The sequence below is a fragment of the Moschus berezovskii genome, chromosome 9, assembly GCF_049115385.1.
Source record: "Moschus berezovskii isolate FMDL1 chromosome 9, NW_MosBer_1.0, whole genome shotgun sequence".
Classification (NCBI taxonomy): Eukaryota; Metazoa; Chordata; class Mammalia; order Artiodactyla; family Moschidae; genus Moschus; species Moschus berezovskii.
In genome coordinates, this window is record NC_142468.1 from 108,041,162 (window position 1) to 108,067,924 (window position 26,763).

Here is a 26,763-nt window from a genome sequence, read left to right on the forward strand (position 1 = left end):
TAGGAAAAAGAACAAAGCTGGAGGCATAACCCTCCCAGACTCCAGACAATACTACAAGGCTACAGTAGTCAAAATAGCATGCTATTGGCACAGAAACAGACATACAGATAATGGAACAGAATATAGAGCCCAGAAATAAACCCACACACGTATGGACAATTAATCTTCAACAAGGAGGCAAGAACATACAATGAGGAAAAGACATTCTCTTTAGCAAGTGGTGCTGGCAAAGTTCAACAGTAACATGTAAATCAGTGAAGTTAGAACATACTCACACCCTACACAAAAATCAACTCAAAATGGCTTAAAAACCTAAATATAAGACAAGACACCATAAAAGTCCTAGAAGAGAATATAGGCAAAACATTCTCTGACATAAATTGTACCAATGTTTTCTTAAGCCAATGCCCCAAGACAATGGAAATTAAAGCAAAAATAAACCAAAGGGAGCTAATCAAACTTACAAGCTTTTGAACAGCAAAGGGAGTGAAGTGAAGTGAAAGTCACTCAATTGTGTCTGACTCTTGGCGACTTCATGGACTATACAGTCCATGGAATTCTCCAGGCCAGAATACTGGAGTGGGTAGCCTTTTCCTTTTCCAGGGAATCTTCCCAAACCAGGGATTGAACCCAGGTCTTCCACATTGCAGATGGATTCTTTACTGACTGAGCCACAAGGGAAGCCTACAGCAAAGGAAAACAGCCTACAGAGTCAGAGAAAATATTTGCAAATGACACAACTGACAAGGTCTTCATTTCCAAAATTTACAAACAGCTAATACTGGAGTGGGTTACCGTTGGAGAAGGAAACGGTAACCCACTCCAGTATTCTTGCCTGGAGAATCCCATGGACGGAGAAGCCTGGTAGGCTACAGTCCACGGGGTCGCAAAGAGTCGGTCACGACTGAGCGACAGAACGGAACGGAATGCAAATTAATAACTACAACAACAACAACAAAACCAATCCAAAAATGGGCACAAGAGCTAAACAGACATTTCTCCAAAGCAGACATACCTATGGCCATTAGGCACATGAAAAGATGCTCAACATTGCTAATTATTAGAGGAATGCAAACTAAAACTACAATGAGGTACCACTTCACACCAGTCAGAATGGCAATCATTAAGAAGTCTACAAATAGCGTATGCTGGGAGTGTAAGTTGGTTCAGCCACTATGGAGTAGAATTGCCCTATGATCTAGCAGTCCCACTCCTGGGCATATATCTTTTCAAAACTATAATTTGAAAAGATACATGTATCCTTACGTACATAGCAGCACTATCTACAATAGCTAAGACATGCAAGCAACCTAAATGTCCACCAACAGTTGAAAGGATAAAGAAGATGTGGTATATTTAGACAATGGATTACTACTCAGCCATGAAAGAATGAAACAATGCCATTTGCAGCAGCATGGATGGGCCTAGAGATTATCATATACTATCACTTATATGTGAAATCTGAAATATATAAAAATATAGGTATCTGAAATATGATATATTATCATATACTATCACTTATATGTGAAATCTGAAATACTACTCAAATCAGCATGTCTACAAACAAAAACAGACTCACAGACATACAGAAAACACTTGTGGTTGCCAAAGAGGGTGGGATAGTGGAGGAAGGATTAGGCGTTTGGGATTAGCAGAGGCAAACTATCATACATAGGAAGGATAAGCAATAAGGCCCTACTGTATAGCACAGGGAACTGTACTATATTCAATATCCTGTGACAAATTATAACAAGGCAATATAATACGTGTGCGTGTATAACTGAGTCACTTTGTTGTACAGAAGAAATTAACACAACATTGTAAAACAACTATTCAGTAATTTTTTTTAAAAAGAGGAAGGATAGAAGAAAAGGAAAAAGATAAATAATGACAACCTCAGTGGTTTTCTCTTGAAGGGTAATGAGGGCTTTGTCTATTAGGCAGTCCTATAATCTTGTGTTTTTAAAATAAGACCCACAGAAAGGGAAGAGATCTTTGTTTCGTCAGCTCTAATATTAGTTAGGTCTTGACTCATTTGATCTATCACAACGGAATTCTTGTTCAGGCATTTTAACATATAAAACCCCTTGCTTGAGTATTTTGATAATCATTTTTACATAGCATTGTAAACACAACCTAAAATTTATTTTAAAACCTTTCCATGATTTTCTTGCATTTACAACTTACATTTCAGCCAAGGAGAAGTTATTTTTTGATAAGACCATTTGTTTCTTTCTTAGAAATATTATGGAAACTCTCTTCCGTCATGGTTTAACAATACATTTCTGCCAAGAACCATGGCAGAAATGAGCTTTAGCTTAATGTCCTTGGCTCCCCAAAGTAATTCATGATATAAATTGTTACTTAAAAATTTTAAATTATAGTTTCATTTTGAGTTTTTAACCAATGAAATGTGAATATCTAAGACATGATTCTATGAAATAATTCATTACTTTCATTAGCTTTATGAAGAAAATATGCACTGCTAATTTCTTTATGTCTACATTTTTGAAATGGGAAAGCTTTGTAGGCGTTAGCATTCAGATCAACTGTATTTTACATGCTTCAAAGTGAAACAATCACATAAGGGTATAAATTCTATCAAAATTTCATAGACACAAGAACAAGAAAATTGAAATATAAAAGAACACAAGGAATCGCAGTACTTCAGAGATGATGTGCAAGACGGTTCAGGGCTGACCCTGTGCTCTCCCAGGGCTGCTGTGACTTGTGCTTCTTTTTCACAATTTATTAAAGGCCAGAGAAACACCAAGCAATGACTCAAGAGAAACGTGACAATGTACATTTTATCTAAACATGCATTACAAAAGTGCAGGGGCGAATAGGCTGGAAGAAGAAAGAAAGAAAAATATATGAATAAAAGAGCCTGAAATTAAAAGCAAGTCGTATCTGACTTAGGCAATTCCAATGTAACAAACTGGTATTTCAATTTCATGTGATCAAAGGCAAAAAAAACAAAAGATGTCTGACAAAAGTAAAACACAGTTCATCTAAAGGAAACTAACCTTTTATACAAACTCTGATAAAACCTCTTTTAGGAAACTAAATTTGTCAGCCACTCTCTGTACAGTTTCTAGGTAACCTCAACACATAGGCTCCTGATCCCCAGGAAATTTACATGGGCTATAACCAACTTCCCAGAAGCACCCCCAGACCACTGCTTTGTGGCCTGACTCTGTGTGAATTTGCTTGGCCAGTGGATAAAGACTATGCAACTGTATACAGTTTTGCAAATAGACTAGTCAAAGAGCACTCAGTTTTTCTATATGAAGTAAAAAACTTCTCATTAAGTTAATCAAGAAATGTCTGTTCTTAAGAGGGAAATGGAATGGAGCTCGTCAGATTAAGGACAGAGGGACTAAAGTTGACAACACGAGTTCAGAGGGCAGCAGTGAAGACACTGAATTTCCCTGCATGCAATACTTTTCTGTCCATATAGATTAAGTGGCTTAGAACATATTCTCTAAAAACAAATTAAGATTACAAGTGAAACTTAAGCAAGGAAGTAGTTTAAGGAATGAAATAAAAGATTTGTGCTGCCAGATGAGACTTTGCAGGAGCTGTTCTTGAGATGTTAGGGACAGAGAAAAAAATCAAGGAAAGATAAACATATTACAAGAGCCAGGCAAGGTTAACCTGAAACTTGGCTCTGATCCATGGCAAATGAAGTGGTTTGTACAAACCCTGAGTCATACCTGATTCAAGAATAAAAGAGTGGATGTCTTGCCAAAAACCAGTGCCAAAGAAGTTGTTTCTAAGAAGCATAAGGGGAAAAATTCTGCAATCACCAGTTCTGTGTGTGTATAAATAGCATCATTCATGTCCCTTGTGGGCTTGTTATGGGCCCTCCAAAAATACACCCATGCAAATTTTATTTCCCAAAGCATTATACTATATAATAAAATGCCATCTTTTGAGGAAAAAGAAAGGGATCCTATCGGGGACCTGCCTCGATATGGACCCAGGGTATCCTCGGGATGAACGGTGTTGGCGTCAGCGAGAGAGAGAGAGAAAAACAGAGAGAGAGACAGGGGCTGATGATTTCTTGGTTTACGCAGGAAACCAATAAAACCCCAGCACGGGGTTTGCTCTGTTTACGTAGGCCACAGGCGCCCTCTCGAATCACTGGAGGCACCCCAGCAGGGCACCCCCTCAAGTGGGTCTTAGAAGCCCAGGCAGTTAAGTAAACGCAGAGGGCCCAGCGCTTCAAGGATCTCAACCAGGAAAAGGAGAAAAAACGACACGGGGAGACCAAGCTTCAGTGAGCAAGACCCCACACTTTATTTTCCAGTGCTGCTTTTATACCCTAAGGTGTGCACATAAAAAATAGAGAAAGGGAGGTTTAGAGTCACGTCAAAATCACGCGGGGTCAGCAATCTTGACCCTTATCAGGATCAGGGCTTATTTTTTATGTCTCATGATATACAAAAGTTTTAGGTAGTTTATATCATCTTCTGGCCAGGAGGCCTGCTAACAGTTTATGGCCCTCTCTCCTAACAAAGGTTAGTCAGCTAGAAAAAGGCTTATATTCTTTCAAGGTGATTTTCCTAAAGTTAGGCGCTATACTCCAAAGACACATGACAAGGTTACGTTCCTATAAGGCAAGGGTGCAGTGAGCTACAAGGAAAGAATTAATTAACTTAAGATCTGATGTGGTTAAATCAAAGGCTACTACTTATTTTCTCTATATGTGGTTAATATATTTCCAAGGATACAATGGATAGAAAATAAGGAAACTTTGCAGCAAGCATTGATTCAACAATGAAATCTTTTTTAGTACTCTTCTAATGATTTTAACTTCTTCAACAAATTCCTGTATTTTAGAATATTAGGCTTTCTGTCCTTGCATGGCTGGGAGGCTATAAACAGTCACATTCGTAGTTGTAAGAGCCCGGATAAACTTGTCAGGCAAGTTAGAAAGCTATCAGAGGGGCTTGGATTGGAACACTCCTATTAAGCCGAGGAGAACTTTTTAACTACAGCTCTGAATTAATGTTTTCAGAGAAAAGTGGTTGGGGGGAAGCCCCTGTAAGTATTAGAGGACTTGGTAAGAGGCATAAGATAGTAAGGCAGTCAGACTCTGGTTTTATTTGGGGTAGATGCTCGGGTAAGTCCAGGGGGTTCCTCGAGTCCTGATTAGCCTTTGCCCGTCAGGCCTCTTTCCCAATTGACCTTTGCCATGGGTAGGATTTCCCTCGCTGGCTCCCGGCAGGATCCAAGAGTAATCATAAAGGACCATACCAATTGTAATAAAAATTACTAAAATTCATAAAACTGTATTTTCTTTTACAAGCAAAGAATGCTAAATTATATTTTCCACAGTGGTCATTTTGTTATAACTGGTAACCTTAAAATGAGCCCCCAGATTTTATTTTCACAGCTAGCTGTTCAGTACTACCAAGTGGGAGAAGAATGTTCCTACTCGGTATATGTCATGGACACTCAGTCCTTCCAGCTAGTTCTCACTCTTTGAACAATCTTCCTAAGCAGCTGCTACAAGGGTACACACTGTCCTGGCCATGCTTCAAAGGTCCTCACTTTGAGAGCCTGTTTCTCTTGTGCCAACCTGAGGGTGGACACAGTGGAGGCGTTGGGCAGAGATGCCTGGCTTGAGGCATTCTGGAAATTTCCTGCCTACGGAGCTCCCAGTGTTAGCTCACATCCATCCGCAGGCAGAAACCAAACCAGCACCAGATGGTGCTCTTTGCTGTAACCCCACTGAAAAAGCAGGTAAGGAATGAGGAGAACCCAAGTCACTAAAACTGGAGCATCTGGGGCAGACATTTCAAAGTTCACACCACATGGCAGTAAATTTTAGACAACCTGATAGCCTTCCATCTTTTTACATCTAAAGTAAGTGGTACACACAGGTCCTGGCCACATCATGGTGAGTAAGGGACAAGGAACATATCTGAGCCTGCTCAGTGTCCCAGCAGAGTGGCATGCCACGACAGGCAGCAAACCTCACTCAAGAGCTCCGTAAGATCTGGCTTCCCACTCCCAGCCCTGTGTCTCTTTCCCAATTCACTCTGGACACTCCTGACCCAGCGGCCTTGTGCCCACATTACCAAGTCCCTCCTTGGCCTCACTTTCTTCATACAAACCTTTTCCTTTCCCTGGAATGTCCTTCCTCCCCTACACTTTGCCTGACTACCACCCTTTCCCATCTCAGTTTCAAAGTCAACTTTCCAGGGATTTCTTTCTCTGAATAGATCCCATTCCTCTCCCTTAGTGCCCAAATCTGATCAGAAGTCTTTGTCCCTCACATACTTATCACAAACATAATTAACAATCTTGTATTAATTATTTTAAAAAAAACAGGTGGTCATCTGTAAGCTCCATGAAGGGAAGGGCAGAGACAGTTTGTCCTTTTTTGTTTTTGATCTATTTCAATTACTAGGTGAGCACTGTAATTGAGATAATAAAAAAGAAATATTCATTAAAATGATAAACACTAATTATTTAATTGAAAAAGTGTTATTCTTCATCTGTTTGATATATTTCAAGATAGTTTTCATGGCCCACATTTTATAGATGAGGAAAGTACATTTCAGAGAAGAGGATTTCATTTAAGTTCACCTGGCAAGTTGGAAATGGCAGAATCCAGACTTAAAGAAATTCTTGACCTTGAAGCTGAAACTCTAAGATCAAATTTGCTCATCAAATTAGTCTACAGCCCACAAAGATCAAATCCAGCAGCACTCTCTCCTCAATGGAGCTCCATGATGCAAATTAAGATGAAAACTGTTAACCCACGTACCTACCATCTATTAACCTTTGACAAAGGAGGTAAGAATATACACTGGGAAAACGTGTCTTCAGCAAGTGGTGTTGAGAAAGATGGACAGCCCAATGTAAATCAATTAAATTAGAACATACCCTTATACCATACACAAAAATCAACACAAAATCATTTAAAGACCTAAATAGAAGACACGACACCATAAAACTCCTAGAACAGAACACAGGCAAAACATTCTCTGACATAAATCGTACCAGTTTTCTTAGTGCAGTCTCTCAAGGCAGTAGAAATAAAAACAAAAACAAATGGGACGTAATCAAACTTATAAGCTCTTGCAGAACAAACGAAACCATAAACAGAATGAAAAGAAAATCTACAGTATGGAAGAAAATACTTGCAAACAATGCCACCAACAAGGGATTGATTTCCCAAAGTATACAAACAGCTTGTACAACTCAACAACAACATAAAACAACCCAATTCAAAAATGGGCACAAGAGCTAAATAGACATCTCTCCAAAGACATATAGATGGCCATTGGGTACATGAAAAGATGCTCAACATCACTAATTGTTAGAGAAATGCAAATCAAAACCACAATGAGGTAATCGCCTCACACCATTCAGAATGGCCATCATTAAAAAGTCTACAAATAACAAGTGCTGGAGAGTGTGTGAAGAAAAGGGAGGGCTCTACACTATTGCTGGGAGTATAAATTGGTGCAGCCACTGTGGAAAACAATACGGAGATTCCTCAAAAAACTAAAACTAGAATTACTATATGATCCAGCAATCCCACTCTTGGGCATATATCTAGATAAAACTGTAATTCAGAAAGAAGCATGCACCCCTTTGTTCATATCAGCACTATTCACAAGAGCTAAGACATGGAAACAGCCTAAACGTCCACTGACAGATGAATGGATCAAGAAGATGTGGTACATATATACGATGAAATACTACTCAGCCACACAAAGGAATAAAATAATGCCATTTGCAGCAACATGGATGAAACTAGAGATTATCGTACTAAGTAAGTCAGAAAGAGAAAGAGAAATACCAAAGGGTATCACTTATATGTGGAATCAAAATAAGACACAAACGAACCTATCTGTGAAACAGAACCATGGGCATAGAGAACAGACTTGTGGTGGCCAAGGGGGAAGGGTTTGGGAGAGGGGTGGAGAGGCGGGCTGTTGTTAGAAGAGGTAAACTTATATAGAGAGTGGATAAACAACAAGGTCCTACTGTACAGCACAGAGAACTATATTCAAAATCCTATGAGAAACCATAATGGAAAAGAATATTAAAAAAGAATATATATATATATATACATGCATAATTGAATCACTTTGCTGTACAGCAGCAATTAACAACACTGTAAAACAACTATAATTCATTTAAATTAAAAAAGGATGAAAACTGTTGATGTTCTCTTCCAACAGAAAATTGACTTATGTATGCTGCCTTTCTGCTGCTGGGAAATCAGATATTTTACCAAGACTTTACACATAGATGGAACAGGCTAAGTGCCTCCCTGAGTATTCATAAAAGAGATGGACAGTGAAAAGACACTTACCATAATTCCAGTGAGCAAACAGACTCCCTTCCCACAGTATGTGTTAGGCACCATGTCACCATAACCGATGGACAGAAAAGTTATTGATATCAACCACATTGCTCCAAGGAAGTTGCTAGTAACATCCTGTTGATCATGGTACCTGAAAAATATCAAACAAAGCCAGTCCTTTATAATTAATCTAGAGGAGGGCCACCCAGGGCAGTTTGACTCAATCTAGTGAATTTACTAAGTAGCTTCTACAAAATGCTCTATTTAGAGGGTTTCACAGCTCACTATTATAAGTAAAATTGGGGTTCTACTTAAGACATCAGGATTTCTTCAACTTTAAAAATAATTTGAAAGGGGAGCTGCAAAATATGGTGTTAGTTGACTAATGCACATTTATCTCTGAGTCCTGTTCTTGCTTTGCTCACAAAAATCTCCTCCTTCCTTGATGTTCACTGATGTGTCCAATGTGCAGGACGAAATGCAGTTGCCAAACCTCCTTCCTCATCTCTGTATCAGGAGGAGCCGTGATGTCCCCTTTGCTATTTGTTTCCCTAGTGGGCCAATGCTGACCCTTCACAATCAATTCAGTCGGGAGCCTCTTCTGTCTGTTTTTCTCCCAGTCCCTCCCGGGGGCTCCCTCAATATCCTGTGTATTCCTTCACCACAGGACTAGACTGTAATTGTCCTGGACTAGCTGTCCTCCTTGAAGATGGGGAAAATATCTTTGATTGTACAGTCCACACCCAGAACTAGAGCTTAATGTAAGTCACTGCCTCACGAGTTACACACACAGAGTTTGTATTCAAAAGAAGGAGAGGTATGTAGTTTATCCTTGTTATCCTAGAAGGTGTCAAGTTTTTCTAGTGAGGAGGAAGGTTTTTATATCGGAAAGAGATATCCGATAATGTTTTGCTTGAATTACCAGTGTTAAACAGTAACTCGGGCACCTCGTGGGGCACTACTATCCATCACGCATACAAGCGTGAGGCCATGCCAGTTGTCACCCGGGAGGAACTTGCCCTGGATGTGTGTGCTCTGCACCAGTCGTGGGCAGGGTGGCCCTCACCAAGGGTAGCAGTCATGGGCATTCCGTACTCTTCACTCTACTTGTGTTAAGGACCACCCTTTCTTTCCAGCTCTGAGAGACTACTGGGAGCAGCTTTCCCTTCCTTGTTTCTTGGTCTCCGAAGCATGCTGATAACCCCCTAGCTTGCATTCACTTAGTTCTGCCTTTCAGCTCAACCATCTGTCTGTGTAGTCAGAGCTGTGGAGACAAGAAGTCTCCCCATGACCTAAGCCCCAGGATTGATCCCATACACAACCTACATCGCACCATTACATCCTCTGAGATTTCTTTTTTCTGTTCTTTATCTCATGCCAAGGCTTCTGCCATAACCCAAAGTGCAGAAAGGTTAGACAGTATAAGCATTCCCCTGTAGTGCTGTCCCTTTGACTGTGGAGACAGTGGATCTTTGGACACAGAATGGCCTGTGTTTATCACTTTTACACTCTTTTGTTTGCTTCCAAACAAGATAGAAGCTCAGTTCAGTTCAGTCGCTCAGTCGTGTCCGACTCTTTGCAACCCCATGAATCACAGCACGCCAGGCCTCCCTGTCCATCACCAACTCCCGGAGTTCACTCAAACTCATGTCCACAGAGTCGGTGATGCCATCCTGCCATCTCATTCTCTGTCGCCCCCTTCTCCTCCCACCCCCAACCTTTCCCAGCATCAGAGTCTTTTCCAGTGAGTCAACTCGTCACATGAGGTGGCCAAAGTATTGCAGTTTCAGCTTTAGCATCAGTCCTTCCAATGAACACCAGGATTGATCTCCTTTAGAATGAACTGGTTGGATCTCCTTGCAGTACAAGGGACTCTCCGGAGTCTTCTCCAACACCACAGTACAAAAGCATCAATTTTTCGGTGATCAACTTTCTTCACAGTCCAACTCTCACATCCATACATGACCACTGGAAAAACCATAGCCTTAACTAGACGGTCCTTTGTTGGCAAAGTAATGTCTCTGCTTTTTAATATACTATCTAGGTTGGTCATAACTTTACTTCCAAGGAGTTCAGTTCAGTCGCTCAGTCGTGTTCGACTCTCCACGACGCCATGAATCACAGCACGCCAGGCCTCCCGGTCCATCACCAACTCCCGGAGTTCACTGAAACTCATGTCCACAGAGTCGTAAGTGTCTTAATTTCATGGCTGCAATCAGCATCTGCAGTGATTTTGGAGCCCAAAAAAATAAAGTCTGACACTGTTTCCACTATTTTTCCATCTATTTCCCATAAAGTGATGGGACCAGATGCCATGATCTTTGTTTTCTGAATGTTGAGCTTCAAGCCAACCCTTTCACTCTCCTCTTTCACTTTCATCAAGAGGCTTTTGAGTTCCTCTTCACTTTCTGCCATAAGGGTGGTATCATCTACATATCTGAGGTTATTGATATTTAAGAAATGGTATTTCCTGTTACACTGGCTAGGAAAGAGAAAGCCCTGGCTGGAGTGAGTAGAAACCCAGAGCAAGGAGGCATGATGGCATCGCCGTATCTTCTGAAAGAAAAGGGAAGGGCATTTATGCACCAGCCAGCCCTGCCGAGCAGCATGCTGTGTCTCTGGTGGCAGGAGGACAGCAGCCTCACCACTCTGCTCCAGGAAACGGCCATCGTGACTCAGAAGCAGAGTCCCCTCTTCCTAGGATGGCTGAGTGGAAAGGCTGTCTCTGCCAAAAGGGAGGTCAAGATGTATTCCTCATATTAGATAGACAGATAGATAGACAGACAGATAGATACATATGCTCAGTCATGCCTGACACTTTGCGACCTTATGGACTGTAATCCACCAGACTCCTCTGTCCATGGGATTTCTCAGGCAAGAATACTGGAGTGGGTTGCCATTTCCTTTTCCAGCGGATCTTCCCCACCAGGGATCGGACCCATGTCTCCTGCATCTCCTGCACCGCAGGCAGATTCTTTACCTTTTGAGACACCAGGAAGCCTTACTCCTCATATTACTCGATCACTAAAAAACAAATAAATAATGCCACTTGCAGTGACATGGGTGGGCCTAGAGATTGTCATACTAAGTAAAATAAGTCTGACAGAGAAAGACAAATATATGATATTGCTTATAGGTGGAATCTAAAAAAAAAAGAAAGAAACAAATGCACTTAGTTACAAAACAGAAACAGACACAAAAAACAAACTCATGGATATGAAAGAGGGGGCTAGGGGAAGGGTAATTTAGGAGTTTGGGATTAACAGATATATACTACCATAAATAAAATTGATAAATAACAAGGCCTACCATAAATAGCATTGATAAAGAACATACATAGTAGGGACCTATACTAATCTATAACAGGAAAGAATCTGAAAAAAAAAAAAAAACATAGGTATGTATAACTGAATCACCTTGGTATACATTTGAAACTAATACAACACTGTATGTCAATTATACTTCAATTTTTGTTTTTAAAGATGTATTCCTAACTCTCAAGGAAGATAGACGAGCCTACTTCCTCTGAGAAACTCTGATAAATAACATGCATATAAAAGCAGAGTGATGTGATATGTGTGACAGTTCAGCTACGCGTGGGCTACCAGGCTCTGTGGGCTGCTCGGGGAGGCTGCGATGCCTGTGTGATGGGGTGCCATGGGAGAACGTGGTTTCTATCTCAGAAAAGACTCTCAGAAGTACACGTTGTATTATAATCCACTCACAATATTGAGGCTCTCTATGAACAGTCCTCATCAAGCAATTGCCTGAAACAGAAAATACATTACCTCGGCATGAGTGTGGGCTACACAACAGAGGGGAGGCAAAAGCCTCACGTCCTATTCAATGTTCATCTGTGACACAAAGTTTCTTCCTAACAAAGCATGATTTACATAAAGATCCGATACGTTTAAGAGCTGATGGCCCTGATTCCTTGATGCAGATGAAAAATTTGTTGAGCCCTCACTATGTGTTCAGCACTTAACTTGCATTTTCTTGTTTTACAATCTTTGGCTGAAACAGCTATGGTCTTTACCCATTATCAACAAAGTGTTCTCAGTCGTTAGCCATGAGGAAAACGTGCCCACGTCTGAGTGATATCTTCAAGTTATTGCTACATCATGAGTGACTAGCACATATTTGCCTACTTGCCAGGCACATGCTGTTCCTCTGGTAGAGCAACTACAAAGATGAAGTTTGAGATTTTATACTATAAACAAAGGTATTTAAGAGGCCTTCACTGTTGGGGCGCAAAGGTCAGTCTCCTCAGCTTGGGCAAAGGTGTGAAAATCTTTGTCATCTGTGCTTCCTGAAGCACTTTGATTTGGTTTTCAAAGTTTAGAGCACTCAATGACTTTGAAAGTTACGATGAAAGTTAGTTGCCTACATTTAATAAATACAAAGTCTAAAATATACAAATTTCTCCCATCCTCATTCGATTCTTCACCATTCTCAAGTATTATGCCATTATATAATTTAGTCAGTATTAGTTACATGCTATGCATATTGAGTGCAGCATTTTCACAGCATCATCTTTCAGGATTTGAAATAGTTCAACTGGAATTCCCTCACCTCCACTAGCTTTGTTCGTAGTGATGCTTTCTAAGGCCCGATTGACTTCACATTCCAGGACGTCTGGCCCTAGGTGAGTGATCACACCATCGTGATTATCTTGGTCGTGAAGATCTTTTTTGTACAGTTCTTCTGTGTATTCTTGCCACCCCTTCTTAATATCTTCTGCTTCTGTTAGGTCCCTACCATTTCTGTCCTTTATCGAGCCCATCTTTGCATGAAATGTTCCCTTGGTATCTCTAATTTTCTTGAAGAGATCTCCAGTCTTTCCTATTCTGTTGTTTTCCTCTATTTCTTTGCATTGATTCCTGAGGAAGGCTTTCTTATCTCTCCCTGCTATTCTTTGGAACTCTGCATTCAGATGCTTATATCTTTCATTTTCTCCTTTGCTTTTCACTTCTCTTCTTTTCACAGTTATTTGTAAGGCCTCCCCAGACAGCCATTTTGCTCTTTTGCATTTCTTTTCCATGGGGAAGGTCTTGATCCCTGTCTCCTGTACACGAACCTCTGTCCATAGTTCATCAGGCACTCTATCTATCAGATCTAGTCCCTTAAATCTATTTCTCACTTCCACTGTATAATCATAAGGGATTTGATTGAGGTCATATCTGAATGGTCTAGTGATTTTCCCTACTTTCTTCAATTTAAGTCTGAATTTGGCAATAAGGTGTTCATGATCTGAGCCATAGTCAGCTCCCAGTCTTGTTTTTGCTAACTGTATAGAACTTCTCCATCTTTGGCTTCAAAGAATATAAGCAATCTGATTTCGGTGTTGACCATCTGGTGACGTCCATGTGTAGAGTCTTCTCTTGTGTTGTTGGAAGAGGGTGTTTGCTATGACCAGTGCGTTCTCTTGGCAAAACTCTATTAGCCTTTGCCCTGCTTCATTCCATACTCCAAGGCCAAATTTGCCTGTTACTCCAGGTGTTTCCTGACTTCCTACTTTTGCAGTCCAGTCCCCTATAATGAAAAGGACATCATTTTTGGGTGTTAGTTCTAAAAGGTCTTGTAGATCTTCATAGAACCGTTCAACTTCAGCTTCTTCAGAGTTACTGTTTGGGGCATAGGCTTGGATTACTATGATATTGAATGGTTTGCCTCGGAAACAAACAGAGATCATTCTGTCGTTTTTGAGATTGCATCCAAGTACTGCATTTCAGACTCTTTTGTTGACCATGATGGCTACTCCATTTCTTCTAAGGGATTCCTGCCCACAGTAATAGATAAAATGGTCATCTGAGTCAAATTCACCCATTCAAGTCCATTTTAGTTCACTGATTCCTAGAATGTTGACATTCACTCTTGCCATCTCCTGTTTGACCACTTCCAATTTGCAAGTTGGACTGCAAGGAGATCCAACCAGTCCATTCTAAAGGAGATCAATCCTGGGTGTCCATTGGAAGGACTGATGTTAAAGCTGAAACTCCAATACTTTGGCCACCTCACATGAAGAGTTGACTCACTGGAAAAGACTCTGATGCTGGGAGCGATTGGGGGCAGGAGGAGAAGGGGATGACAGAGGATGAGATGGCTGGATGGCATCACCGACTCGATGGACATGAGTTTGAGTGAACTCCGGGAGGTGATGATGGACAGGGAGGCCTGGTGTGCTGTGATTCATGGGGTTGCAAAGAGTCGGACACAACTGAGCGACTGAACTGAACTGAACTGAACTGATGCAATTCTATTGGGTAAGACACTGTATTGCTATACAGAAGGGTCTAATTAGAAACAGACAGCTTTCTAGGAGTTGGCATTTCAAGGGCTTGGGGATCAATGGTAAGTTACCTGTTTTTCTTCTTAAATGGTTAACCTGCCTGAAAGATAACTTAGAATGGAAAAATAATATTTCATACTAATGTTTGTGTTACATTTCAGACATAGTTAGACTAGTCAAGAAGAGGCAGGTAATCAGGGACCACATTAGCTCCTATTAGAACAATCAAGGTTTCTTTCTTGGAAACTCAGAAACAAATATTAAGACTTATCAACAGGATGACATTGCTTAGAACACTTCCAGGTTTTGAATTAATGCAGAGAGACACCATTGTGAATGATTAATATATACAATTTAAATAGTTAAACATTTTCAAAATATTTCCTACAGTTTTCACTTCAGAAACTTACTTAGATAATTCCAACCTTCTCCACAAGGAGAACTATTCTGGGAAAGACCTGAAAAAATGACTCATGGGGCAAATTTCAAATTCTAATCCATATGAATGCTTATTTAATTAAGACATATTAAAGAAGATTAAAATTAGTGTAAGGAATTTCTGATGATCTCAAACTTTTAAAATAAGGGCTCTAGGGTTTAGGGAGAGGACTTCGTGAACTGTTTTATAGAACTGCATGCTGCAAAGACTTAAAGCTTGTGAGATCAGCTTTAAGGTTTTAAAAGAAGAAAATGTTTATTTTCTTAGTTTCCATTCATTTCTTCATTCACTCTTGGCTGTGGATCCATCACTATTTTTGAAATCACAAATATGACAGCTTTCCGTTATATTTGCTTAAATTCACCAGGGTGATCTTTCCAAGGGCATTACTGAATTTTTCCCTCTAAATGAGATGGTCTCTACCCAGAACTCCTGCCTCCCCCACAGCACCTTTCCATAAGCAACAGAAGCTCTGGCTATAGCAATGGCGGGCAGTTATGCCATCCCCTTCCCCAGTCTTCTCTACAGGTACATTTCCTTCTGCCTAACAAAACCCTCCCCCACCTTCCCACCTTCCCAGCCCTGATTTGTACTTTGAGAATCTGGTCATAATTTCTCTTTTCCAGGTTCCACATAGTAATTTTAGCATGGAACTCTAGGTTGGACTATAGTGTACCGTGTCTGTTCTCTGTATACCAGGAGCCTCTTATAGGCATTTCTCATGCCATCAGTCAATGTCAACATGGGTCAGAAGGCATGTAACATATGCTCAGCTTAATAAACAGGCCCCAAGAATCTAAATTATAAAGAATTTGAGGACAAAGATTATGCTTTACTAATTGTTTTATCTTCACTTAAAAGAATATAGCAGGAAATTAGTATTTATTGAATTAACAAATATGAAATATGAAACATTTTTTCTCAAACTGACTTGTCCTAAGCCACATGTTAGGCCTTTGGGATCACATATATAGAGATACAAAAAGGGAATAGAAATGAGTCTTTCCCTTCAATCAGTATGAATCGGATTTATCAGTTATGTTCCAAGATCTGTATGCAACTTATAAGTTATTTTTACACATGTAAAAATAATTCTACAATGGAGATTTACAGCTTATAAACTATGTTCATTAACCTTTTTCTGTTAAACATACTACTGATACTATGGAATGCAAAAATGCCTTAATTGTCAGCTCTGACCTCATATGTCAGCCTCAGTTAAATGGTGAAAAGTGTTACGGAGATTTACATTCATGTGATCAACCTGCCATCAATTCTCTCTCCTGAATCCACCACTCTCTCCTGAAATAACACTAAAATGATAGTAGGGCAATTGAAAAAGGTATAAACCCATAAGAACAAAAGGAAGGGAGAAATCAGAGAATAAAAAAATATCATATTTTTACACAAACAAAAGTACATGGGGAATTCTGCTACCAGCTAAGATGGAACAACAAAGGACTGAATTTACACTGCTTCCTAAAACAACTACAAAACCAGAAAAAATATTTGAAATAATAGTTACCATGACATAGATAATCTAGTAACAAAGAACAGTGACCCTTGTGAGGTGGTAAACAGCTGAAGTGAGTCGTGAAAGTACCCCAGCTTCATGCCTCAGGAAAAGCTTCAGAATGTCACTCGGGGATGGAGATCAGCAGAGCCCAGGGGTCTTCCCAAATTGAGGACAGAACTGGGAATACATGAAGACCGTGAGTTTACAGGGCCAAGAACCAGAGAGGAAACATTTGCACAGAGACAGATCCAGAGAACTGTAAAGAGGTCTCCTTGATTGTTCAGCAAAATACTTACTGATCAGTATGTGCAGATAAAACTGTAAGGTTCGAGAAGTGAAAATACTGTATGTGAGGCGGTGCAGTATCAGTTGAAGGCAGACTGTAGTAAGTGATGGAATATCAGGTGAAGATAAGACTGTGGTAATTTAGTATAGTATACATAAGTGTATAGGTATGCTATAAACCCTAAAAGAATAATTAAAAATAATACATCAACGAGCAATGAGTTATAACCTAGTAAAAGATGCAAGATAGAATGAAAGAAAGATAAGCAGTCCAAAATGAGGCACAAACGGAAAAGGGAGCAAAGAACAGACGGGACGGACAGAAAGCAAGTAGCCAGAGGACATATTTACCCGAGCATGTCTGTAACCACATTAGACATAAATGGCCTAAATACTCACGATTTAAAGGCATAGCTTATTATACAATCCATGGAAGGCTTACAACTTGGAGAAACCATGCATGAGTGGGTAAGGTCCAAAGTTGAAAACAGGAGCAATTATGGTGTTTGAGTATATGGAATAATGGATGCCCAGGTGCTTGCCCCTGCATGGTACTGCCAGGCAGCTAACAGGAGACAGAGTTTTGTTCTCTGAGGAAAGCCTGGAGATTCTGAGCCAGGCCCAGCTAAGGTCAGGAAAGATGTTTGGATCTGAAAACATGGTAATTAAATTCAAGTTTCGAAGCTGAACAACATTCCTAATTTCCTTTCTTCACTCCCTGCTTTTGACGCTACTCCGGGAGTTGGTGATAGACAGGGAGGCCTGGTGTGCTGTAATTCATGGGGTCACGGAGAGTCGGACACGACTGAGCGACTGAACTGAACTGAACTGAACTGAATACAGAGAAACGATGTTTCTCTCTGGAGAAACAGAACTGCTTCAGTGAAAAGACTTTCATAACAGGAAGAATTTTCTAATGAAAAATACAGCTTTTCACTTATATACCCCACAGAGAATTTCACCAGCTCCCTCCTCATACAAAGCTTCCAATTTCCACTCTGGAATGTGAAGGAATAACAGATGATCAGTACACATTTGAAGTATACTTTCTATAAAAATATACAGACAAAAAAATGGGAGGGGAAAAGGAAGGAAATAAGGGAAAAGGAAGAAATGAGAAGAATCTAGAGATAATGTAGAGTGATGGGATGTGGGATTCCTGCACTTTCTACGCTACATCATGAAAGAGCTAAAGGAAAATGTGCAATCTGTAAAAAGGAGCAGGATGCTACAAAGGAGTGCAACTAAAGAATAAAAAAAGAGGAACTTTAAAAAAACCTTAAAATAATCATAATACAATTAGAATATAAACTGGTAGAAATCTTCCAGACAGTAGGACAAAAAGAGAAGGGAAGGGAAAAAAGAGAACAAAAAAAGATCTATTTTCAGAGAACACAGAGGGCCTAATAACTAACTTTCCAGAAGGAGAAGAGAGAAGTGGAAGGAAAGATAAGGGAATTTAAAAAAATGTCTTTGATTTTCTGGGAAAACTGGAAGGTAGGCATATCTTAAGAAAAGGCCTACTTAGTATTTGCATAGAGAATAACAAAAGACCTATGCAGAGAGGGATCATCCTAGATTTTTAATACTAGGAATAGAGAGAACTTTGAATGTTACAGAGGGGAAAAACAAATCACAGCTAAACATTAAAAATGGTTGCCTCACAAAAACCAACATATCGATCAATGGGACAGCACAGAGAGCCCCAAAATAAACCCACACACCTGTGGACAATTAACCCTTAATAGAGGAGGCAAGAATACACAATGGAGAGAAAAAATAGTCTCTTCAAATCTCAGCCACATGTAAATCGCTGAAGTTAGAACACACCCTCACCCTAGACACAAAAACAAACTCAAAATGACTTAAAGACATGACACCATTCAACTCCTAGGAGAGAATAGAGGCAAAACATTCTCTGACATAAATCATACCCATGTTTTCTTAGGTCAGTCTCCCAAGGCAATAGAAATTTAAAAAAATAAATAAACGGGACCTAATCAAACTTATAAGCTTCTGTACAACAAGGGGAACCATAAACAAAACAAAAAGACAACATACAGACTAGGAGAAAGTATGGACAAATGACATGACCAATAAGGGCTTAATTTCCAAAATATACAAACAACTTATATGACTCAATAGCCTCCCCTCCTCCCCCAAAAATCAAACAACCTAATCCAAAAATGTGCAGAAGACCTAAATAGACATTTCTCCAAAGAAGACATACAGATGGCCAGTAGGCACATGAAAAGATGCTCACCATCACTAACTATTAGAGAAATGCAAATCAAAACTAAAATGATATAACACCTCACACTAGTTAGAATGGCCATCATTAAAGTCTACAAACCATAAATGCTGGACAGGCTGTGCAGAAACGGGAACGCTCCTATAGTACTGGTGGGAATGTAAATTGGTATAGCCATTATGGAATACAGTATGGAGGTTCTTCAAAAAAGTAAAAATATAGTTGCCATATAAGCCAGCAATCCAACTCCTGGACATATACCCACACAAAGCTATAATTTTAAAAGGTACATGTACTCTTATGGTCATAGCAGCTTTATTTACAATAGCTGAGACATGGAAACAATCTAAATGTCTTTTGACAGATGAATGGATAAACAAGATGTGGTCTATGTACAGCACAGGGAATGATATTCAACATCCTGTAATAAACCAAAATGAAAAAGAGTGTGAAAAAAGGATATAGCAGGGATTCCCTGGTGGCTCAGATGGTAAAGAATTCACCTGCAATGCAGGAGATCCAGGTTCAATCCCTGGGTTGGAAAGATCCCCTGGAGAAGGGAACGGCAAGCACTCCAGTATTCTTGCCTGGAGAATCACATGGACAGAGGAGCCTCCAAAGTGGAAAATATGAAGTATATAAATATGGATAACTGAGTCACTTTGCTGTACAGCAGAAACACAACATTGTAAATAAACTGTATTTCAATAAAATTTAAAAGTATATAAATGGTTACCTCTAACATTATTTAATTGTATTAACATGTGTGGTGGGGGGTGTTGTGGGGAGGGAGGCAATCTGTCTTCCCAGAGGGGAAGGATGGAGAACCTGGGAGAAGGAACTAAACAGGAGTGTTTGAGGCCCTCTCTCTGCTCTGCCTGCCCATGGAGGAGGCATATTTAATTCTCTGTGCGATAAGCTTCCTGGGCCAGGGGTGACCCCCTTCAGAGTACAGATGTGCACCCATGGCTCCATCTGACTCAGTGCTGGGTCACTGGAACACTGGGCAGCCCACTGGGATATGGGCCAAGCGGTGGCGTCCAGATCTGCTTCATGCCCACAATGAGGCTGATACTGTGATGCCTGCCAGTTGAAGACCCAGATTTTAAAGGTCCAAACCCTTGACTAAAATCCTCTCTGAGTGAGGGTGCTCTAAAGTGAAAACATTTTAGTTACATGTATAAACCTAGACTTACAGAAATCCCCTCAGGTGAGAGAATTTGAACTGCCCCCATGTATGTGACCTGCTCCTCAACCCTTTCTTATACTGCTGCTCTCTCCCCTATCACTGAGCCATAAAAACAGACATGATTTTAGGACCTTGGTGATCCCAGGATAGGCCCCCTTCAATACCGGTAAGTATCCAGAGCCACGCAGTAGATACAGGCCATACAATGTTACCTGTTAAGCCTAACTTTCATTTGGGCATAAGGCAGATTCAGTTTTTATTAACTGTGTAATTCTTTAAAACATCAAAATCAGCTTTCTAGTTTGAATTTATTTTACTCCTAAATGGCACCCTACTCCAGTATTCTTGCCTGGAGAATCCCCTGGACAGAGGAGCCTGGTGGGCTCCAGTCCATGAGGTCGCACAGAGTCGGACACGGTTGAGTGACTCACACTTTAACCGTGCACATTTCTTCTTTCCCTTTCCCTTTCCTGTGTCTCTGTGTGTCTGTGTATGTGTGTGTGAGCGAAAGAAAGAAAGAATTTCATTCCCAATGCAGACCACAGAAGACTGGTCTCTGAGCACAGACCCTCACTGGCTATGTTGGTCTAAGAGCACAAGCTTCCTCTGAAACAAAGGTCAAAGTCCCTAAAGGAAAAGAGGGGCATAATAGAACATACATCGATTTTCAAACGTGAAGAATTACATTCCTTACGTTTCCCTGAAAAGATGATAAAATGTTTTATTGTCTGACTCTCTATTATTCATGTAGGCATTTTCATTTCTGTTTGAATGAGTTCAGAAATGACTCATTTGTCAATAAGCTAACAATCTTAGATCGTGTACATATATAACTATTTGACAATTATCTATGTTAAAAATTTACAGGAATACAACATTACCTCGACATACCCTAAACAGACCTGAAAAGACTTATCAGCATTCAGGCTGTGTTTTATAAAAAGGGTCATGAAATATGCCCAGCCCTAGGAAAGAACTTCCAGGTTAGAGAGTCACAGAAATTAAGAAGTTAAAGGTTCCTAAAAATGAATGTGAAGAAAAACCCCAGGGCATAAGTGTCCATCATGAGAGATTTCCCTGAAGGGAACACTTAAGAAGCAGTCAGCTGCTTGCACCTATATGTATTAATATAAGCACTTGAATACAGTTCAGGCTTATGAAAGTGTGTGGTTCTGGTAATTTAAATGCCACAGAGCATGATCACACCTAATGTGATTTTCTAAAATGTGAAAACCTTTTGGTCAAATTCCAAATAAAACAAATAACAATTTTCTCTCAATTCACACACTAAAAAATTAAGTATATGTTACAAATGAACAAAAAAATTATGTTACATTTTAAGTGGATATAGGTCTAATCTAAGAAAATTATAAATAGGCTTTTAGTACACAGAATGTCCAACAGGTCAGTCTCATGTCAAATGGGATACAGAACAATTTTTTGTTGGGTAGGAATGTCCCATACAAACCCAATACAAAGCATCTGTGGCCCCACTCAGTAACAGAAAATATAAACCCTTCTCCAAAATGGCCCTGGGGAGCAGAACCACCTGCAGTGAGAACCACTGGTCCAAAGTTCCAGCGAAGTCAGCTGGGAGTCTGCGATAGCCATCAGAAAATCTGGAGCTAGCTTCATTTCCACATATCTGGAGAGCATTGAAACCAGACAACCATGGAATTTGGCACAAATTATACTCTTAAGCCCCAGCTACTTCCCAGGCAATCAAAAAAATACCAAGTTCCAGAGCAATGTTATAATCGTGGCTTGCATTTCCACCAAGGGTCTCTTCCCTTTTTGTTTCATTACGAACTTCCCGACCAACCAGTAGTTATTTTAATTTTTCTGGAGCGACATCTATTCCTTCGCTCCTGCGATGTGCCCAGCATCCTCCACACACTGTGAGCTCCTCTAGGGCAGGTGGGCGCCTGAAGACAGCCATAGAACCACACTTGGTCAGGCCCAAGACTTGTTACCCCAAAAATCAAGCCTTCCCTTACCAAAATCACTGAATACAGTCCCTGTATGACACATCCCAGGCTCTGATAATACAGAGACAGCATGTCTACAAGGGCCTGGGTGGGGGCCTGCAGTTTTGGAAGGCCCTGTAGACCCTACCACTCCACAGTTTTCCACCAGGTTGACAGCCCACAGAGGCTCACTTCCCTTCTGGGAAGAGCAGCGGGCGGGCAGTCACTAGGTGGCAGTGCCACACCAGTTTATCCCCACGGCTGCCTGGCTGATCCAACAGTCCATCCTAAAGGAAATCAATGAATATTCAATGGCAGGATTGGTGGTGAAGCTGAAACGCCAATACTTTGGCCACCTGATGTGAAGAGCCAACTCACTGGAAAAGACCCTGATGCTGGGAAAGATTGAAGGTGGGAGGAGAAGGGGACGACAGAGGATGAGATGGTTGGATGGCATCACTGACTCTATGGTCACAAATTTGAGCAAGCTCCAGGAGTTGGTGATGAACAGGGAAGCCTGGAGTGCTGCAGTCCATGGGGTCACAAAGAATTGAACACGACTGAGCGACTGATCTGAACTGCCTGGCTGAGTTTGGGCCTGACCAGTGTGAGTCAGCTTATGAGGGGACTTCCGTGGGATTACCTTTAGGCAAAAGCCCCTGTTGTGGGCATCATCCTGCAAGCACAGATTGTTCCATTTAATAGCAGCTACAACTGATACACACAAGCCGGGGCTACTCCCATACCAGCAGCCTCAGCAGTGATGGAGCAAGTTAGGGGGTGTGTGTGGGTGTGGGTGGGGGTGTATGGGTATGTGTGTGTGTGTCTGGGTGTGGGTGTGTGCATCTGTGTGTGTGTGTGTGTGTGTGGGTGAGTGTGGGGGTGTGTAGTTATGTGTGGGTGTGTATGTCTTGGTGTGTGTGGGTGGGTGTGGGGTATGTGTGTCTGGGGGTGTGTGGGTGTGTGTGTGTGTGTCTGGGGTTGTGTGTCTATGTGTGTGTGTCTGAGCTGTGTGTCTGGGTGTGTGGGTGGGTGTGGGGTATGTGTTTCTGTCTGAGTATGTGTGTGTCTGGGTGTGTGTATGTGGTGTGTGTGTCTGGGTGTGTGTCTGTATGTGTCTGGGTATGTGTGTGTGTATGTGTGTGTGTGGTGTGTGTGTCTGGGTGTGTGTGTATGTGTGTTTCTGGGTGTGTGGTTATCTGGGTGTGTGTGTCTGGGGTGTGTGTGTCTAGGGGTGTGTGTATGTGTGTGTCTGGGTGTGTGTGTGTGGTGTGTGTGTGTGTGTGTGGTGTGTGTGTGTTTGGGTGTGTATGTGTGTGGTGTATGTGTCTAGGGGTGTGTGTGTGTGGTGTGTGTGTCTGGGTGTGTGTGTGTGTGTGTCTGGGGGTGTGTGTTTTGTGTGTGTGTGTGTGTGTATGTGTGTGTCTGGGTGTGTATGTAAGTGTGTGTCTGGATGTGTGTGTGTGTGTTGGGTGTGTGTGTGTGTGTGTGTGTGTGTGGTGTATGTGTCTGGGTGTGTGTGTCTTGGTGTGTGTGGGTGGGTGTGGAGTGTGTGTGTCTGGGTGTGTATGGGGTGTGTGTGTCTGTCTGAGTGTGTGTGTGTCAGGGTGTGTGTGTGTGGTGTGTGTGTCTGGAGTATGTGTCTGCGTGTGTGTGTGTGTGGGGGTGGTGAGTGGGTATGTGTGGGTGTGGGTTTGTGTATGTGGGTGTGGGGGTGTGTGTCTGGGTGTGGGGGTGTGTGTGGGGTGTGTGTGTCTGTCTGAGTGTGTGTGTGTCTGGGGGTGTATGTCTGTGTGTGGGTGGGTGAGTGGGTATGTGTGGGTGTGGGTGTGGGGTGTGTGTGTCTGAGTGTGTGTGTCTGGGGGTGTATGTCTGGGGGTGTGTGTCTGGGTGTGTGTGTGTGTGTCTGGGGGTGTGTGTGTGTGGTGTGTGTGTCTGGGTATGTGTGTATCTGGGTTCACATTCCATGCTAGATCCAATCTAAAGTAGCTGCATATCTTCATGTTTCACCCCTCTGAGATTCTCCAGATCAAATACCACACTGTACCTTGTAAATGTGTAAGAAAAAAAAATCCCTGTGCATTTTTCTAACCACGTTGGAACTGAACCAGCATTTGAAGATACAGATGTCAGAGTCTTGTTTACTCATCCTGAGAGCAAGTCCAGGAAGTGCTGCTCTGCACCCAGGGGGCCTGCCCCTGCCCCGGTCCTTCGCTCAGAGCCGCGGTTCTCCACACCTGAGCCCCTTCCCACTATCCTGAGGACCGCCTGATGGCTGCCAGCACTGAGACCACGGAGGACGAACCCCACACTACTCGATGGGTACATAACGACTGGGCTTCTTTCTACTTGACCAAATCCCTCTCCGTCTGTGTAAAAGCAGACACAGAGAAAGTCACTGCTTTTGCAAGTGTGCCTTCTTGCACGCAGGCGAGGTGGCAAACAGGGCTTTTCCGAGCACAGGCAGCTTTTAGTTTTGCTCCCTCTGGATGCCACTGTCATGAGCACAGGGGCTAGATCCACTGAGCAGCGCAAGGGCAGCAAGAGGACTGGGGGAAGCAGGCAGGGGGACGCAGCAGCAAGGCAGCCACTGCCTCGGCACAGCCAAAGGAGCGGTGGTGAGAGGAGGCCAGGCTGAGAGACAAGGAGAGTAAGGGCAGAGGGATGCTCAGTCAGAGTCTGAACGAGACAGAAGAAGAAGTGCCTCGCAACCTCTCTGTGGCGTCTGTCCCCGGAATGACTCCTGGTCTCCCTCCCTCCCTCCCCCACTAGTACTTCCATCCTGGGGCGGGGGAAGCGATGGGGAAAGTACATTTCAGCGTCCTAGCATTTATTCCACATTCCCGGGAAACTTCTGATGTCTGTTTAAGGCTCCAATTCAACTGAAAAAGAATATATCCCAGTGACCCTAATCAGCCCGGCCCTAAGTTGCCACATCAACAGTAGACAATTATGAATAGATTCTAAAACTTTAGTTTTCAAAATACAGCAAATGAAAATTCCTACTTAGGACCAATACTGACAAGCCATTTAGCCTCCAGCACTTCATAGTTCCAGGCTATGTTTCTAGAAAACATTCCTGAATGTCGTTTTATTCTAGAGAGAGAGAGAGAGAGAGAGACGATAAGAAGCAGAGTCAGAAAACCACGCCACCACACCAAGAAGAGAGCAGGGACAGCTCTCAGGAACACTAAGCTCACGGCGACTCCAGCGAGGCCGAGGAGCAGGACCGCAGACTTTCTGAGAAGGCCATCTGCAAGGCTCACCAGTTAAATTTTCCCACTTCAATTTTAAAAATTCATCCTCAAAGGCCTGCTAATTGTACTCTGCTTGCTTGAGCGTGAGCAGCTAAAATATAGACTGCAATGCCAAAGCATCATGAACTGAATTAAAACCCAGGTCCAGGCTCATGGAGGGGGAATGTCTGTGTGGAAAGAGACCATCCTCAAGCCTAACTCACTGTCACCAAGGACCCGTCAGTCCTCCACAGTGTAAAGATCTCAGAGGTCTGCAACAGAAACACTGTGTCTTTGGACATACTGCTATATTTAAAACAGTAACCAACAGGGATGGACTGTATACTACATGGAACACTGCTCAAAGTTATGCGGCAGCCTGGATGGGAGGGGAGTCCTTGGGGCGTGTATGTGTGTCAGCTATACCCCAATACAAAAGAAAAAGTTAAAAAAAAAAAAAACACTATGTCTCCTTAAGCCCAGGAAACATACCCTTATACAAGTGAGATAAAGAGCAAAGACACGATGAGGAAGAGGAGGAAAAACGTGGAAAAAAGAGGCTGAAAGCAAGAAAGTGAGTAAAGAGATAGCGGAAATTACTGCAAGGGAAACTCGGGAAAATGGGAACAAATAATTGCAGAAAAGTCACTGCACGAGCTACAGAACTCGGAAACTTGACGAGCTTAAAGTAATTAAAAAGTCAGGCTCATCCTCTAGCATCACGCACAAATATAGCCCATGGCCTTTGCTAGTTCCTACTACTGTTTCCAACTACTCCAGAAAAAGAAAACACAAGAAACACAGAACCAACTCAAAAGTCTTACATCATCCTTCAGTTTTTAGTATTTTCAGCATTTAAAATGGTAATCAAAACCACTGCCGGCTGGGACTTCCCCGGTGGCCTGGTAGCTTAGACTGCACTCCCGATGCTGGGGGTCCGAGTTCTATCCTTGGTCAGGAAACTAGATCCCACATGCTGCAACTAGAGATCCAAGGTGCTGCAACTGAAAGACCCCGGCACACCACACAAAAAAAACGCTGCTGGCTGAGTGTGTACTACCCGCAGAAGCAATGTGGGAGAGTATACACTTTGACTGTGTGGATCACAATAAACTGTGGGACATTCTGAAAGAGACGGGAATCCCAGACCACCTGACCTGCCTCTTGAGAAACCTGTGTGCAGGTCAGGAAGCAACAGTTAGAACCGGTCATGGAACAACAGACTGGTTCCAAATAGGAAAAGGAGTGCGTCAAGGTTG

General features: G+C 41.9%; 1 protein-coding gene across 1 annotated transcript in view; it reads right to left on the reverse strand.

Annotated features, from left to right (window-relative positions):
• KCNN2 (potassium calcium-activated channel subfamily N member 2) overlaps nt 1-26,763 on the reverse strand; it is a 173,471-nt gene that overhangs the window by 34,679 nt on the left and 112,029 nt on the right. Inside the window, exon 4 of the mRNA XM_055436452.2 lies at nt 8,342-8,483. Coding sequence (XP_055292427.2) covers nt 8,342-8,483 — 142 coding nt within the window. The remainder of the gene's footprint in view (nt 1-8,341; nt 8,484-26,763) is intronic.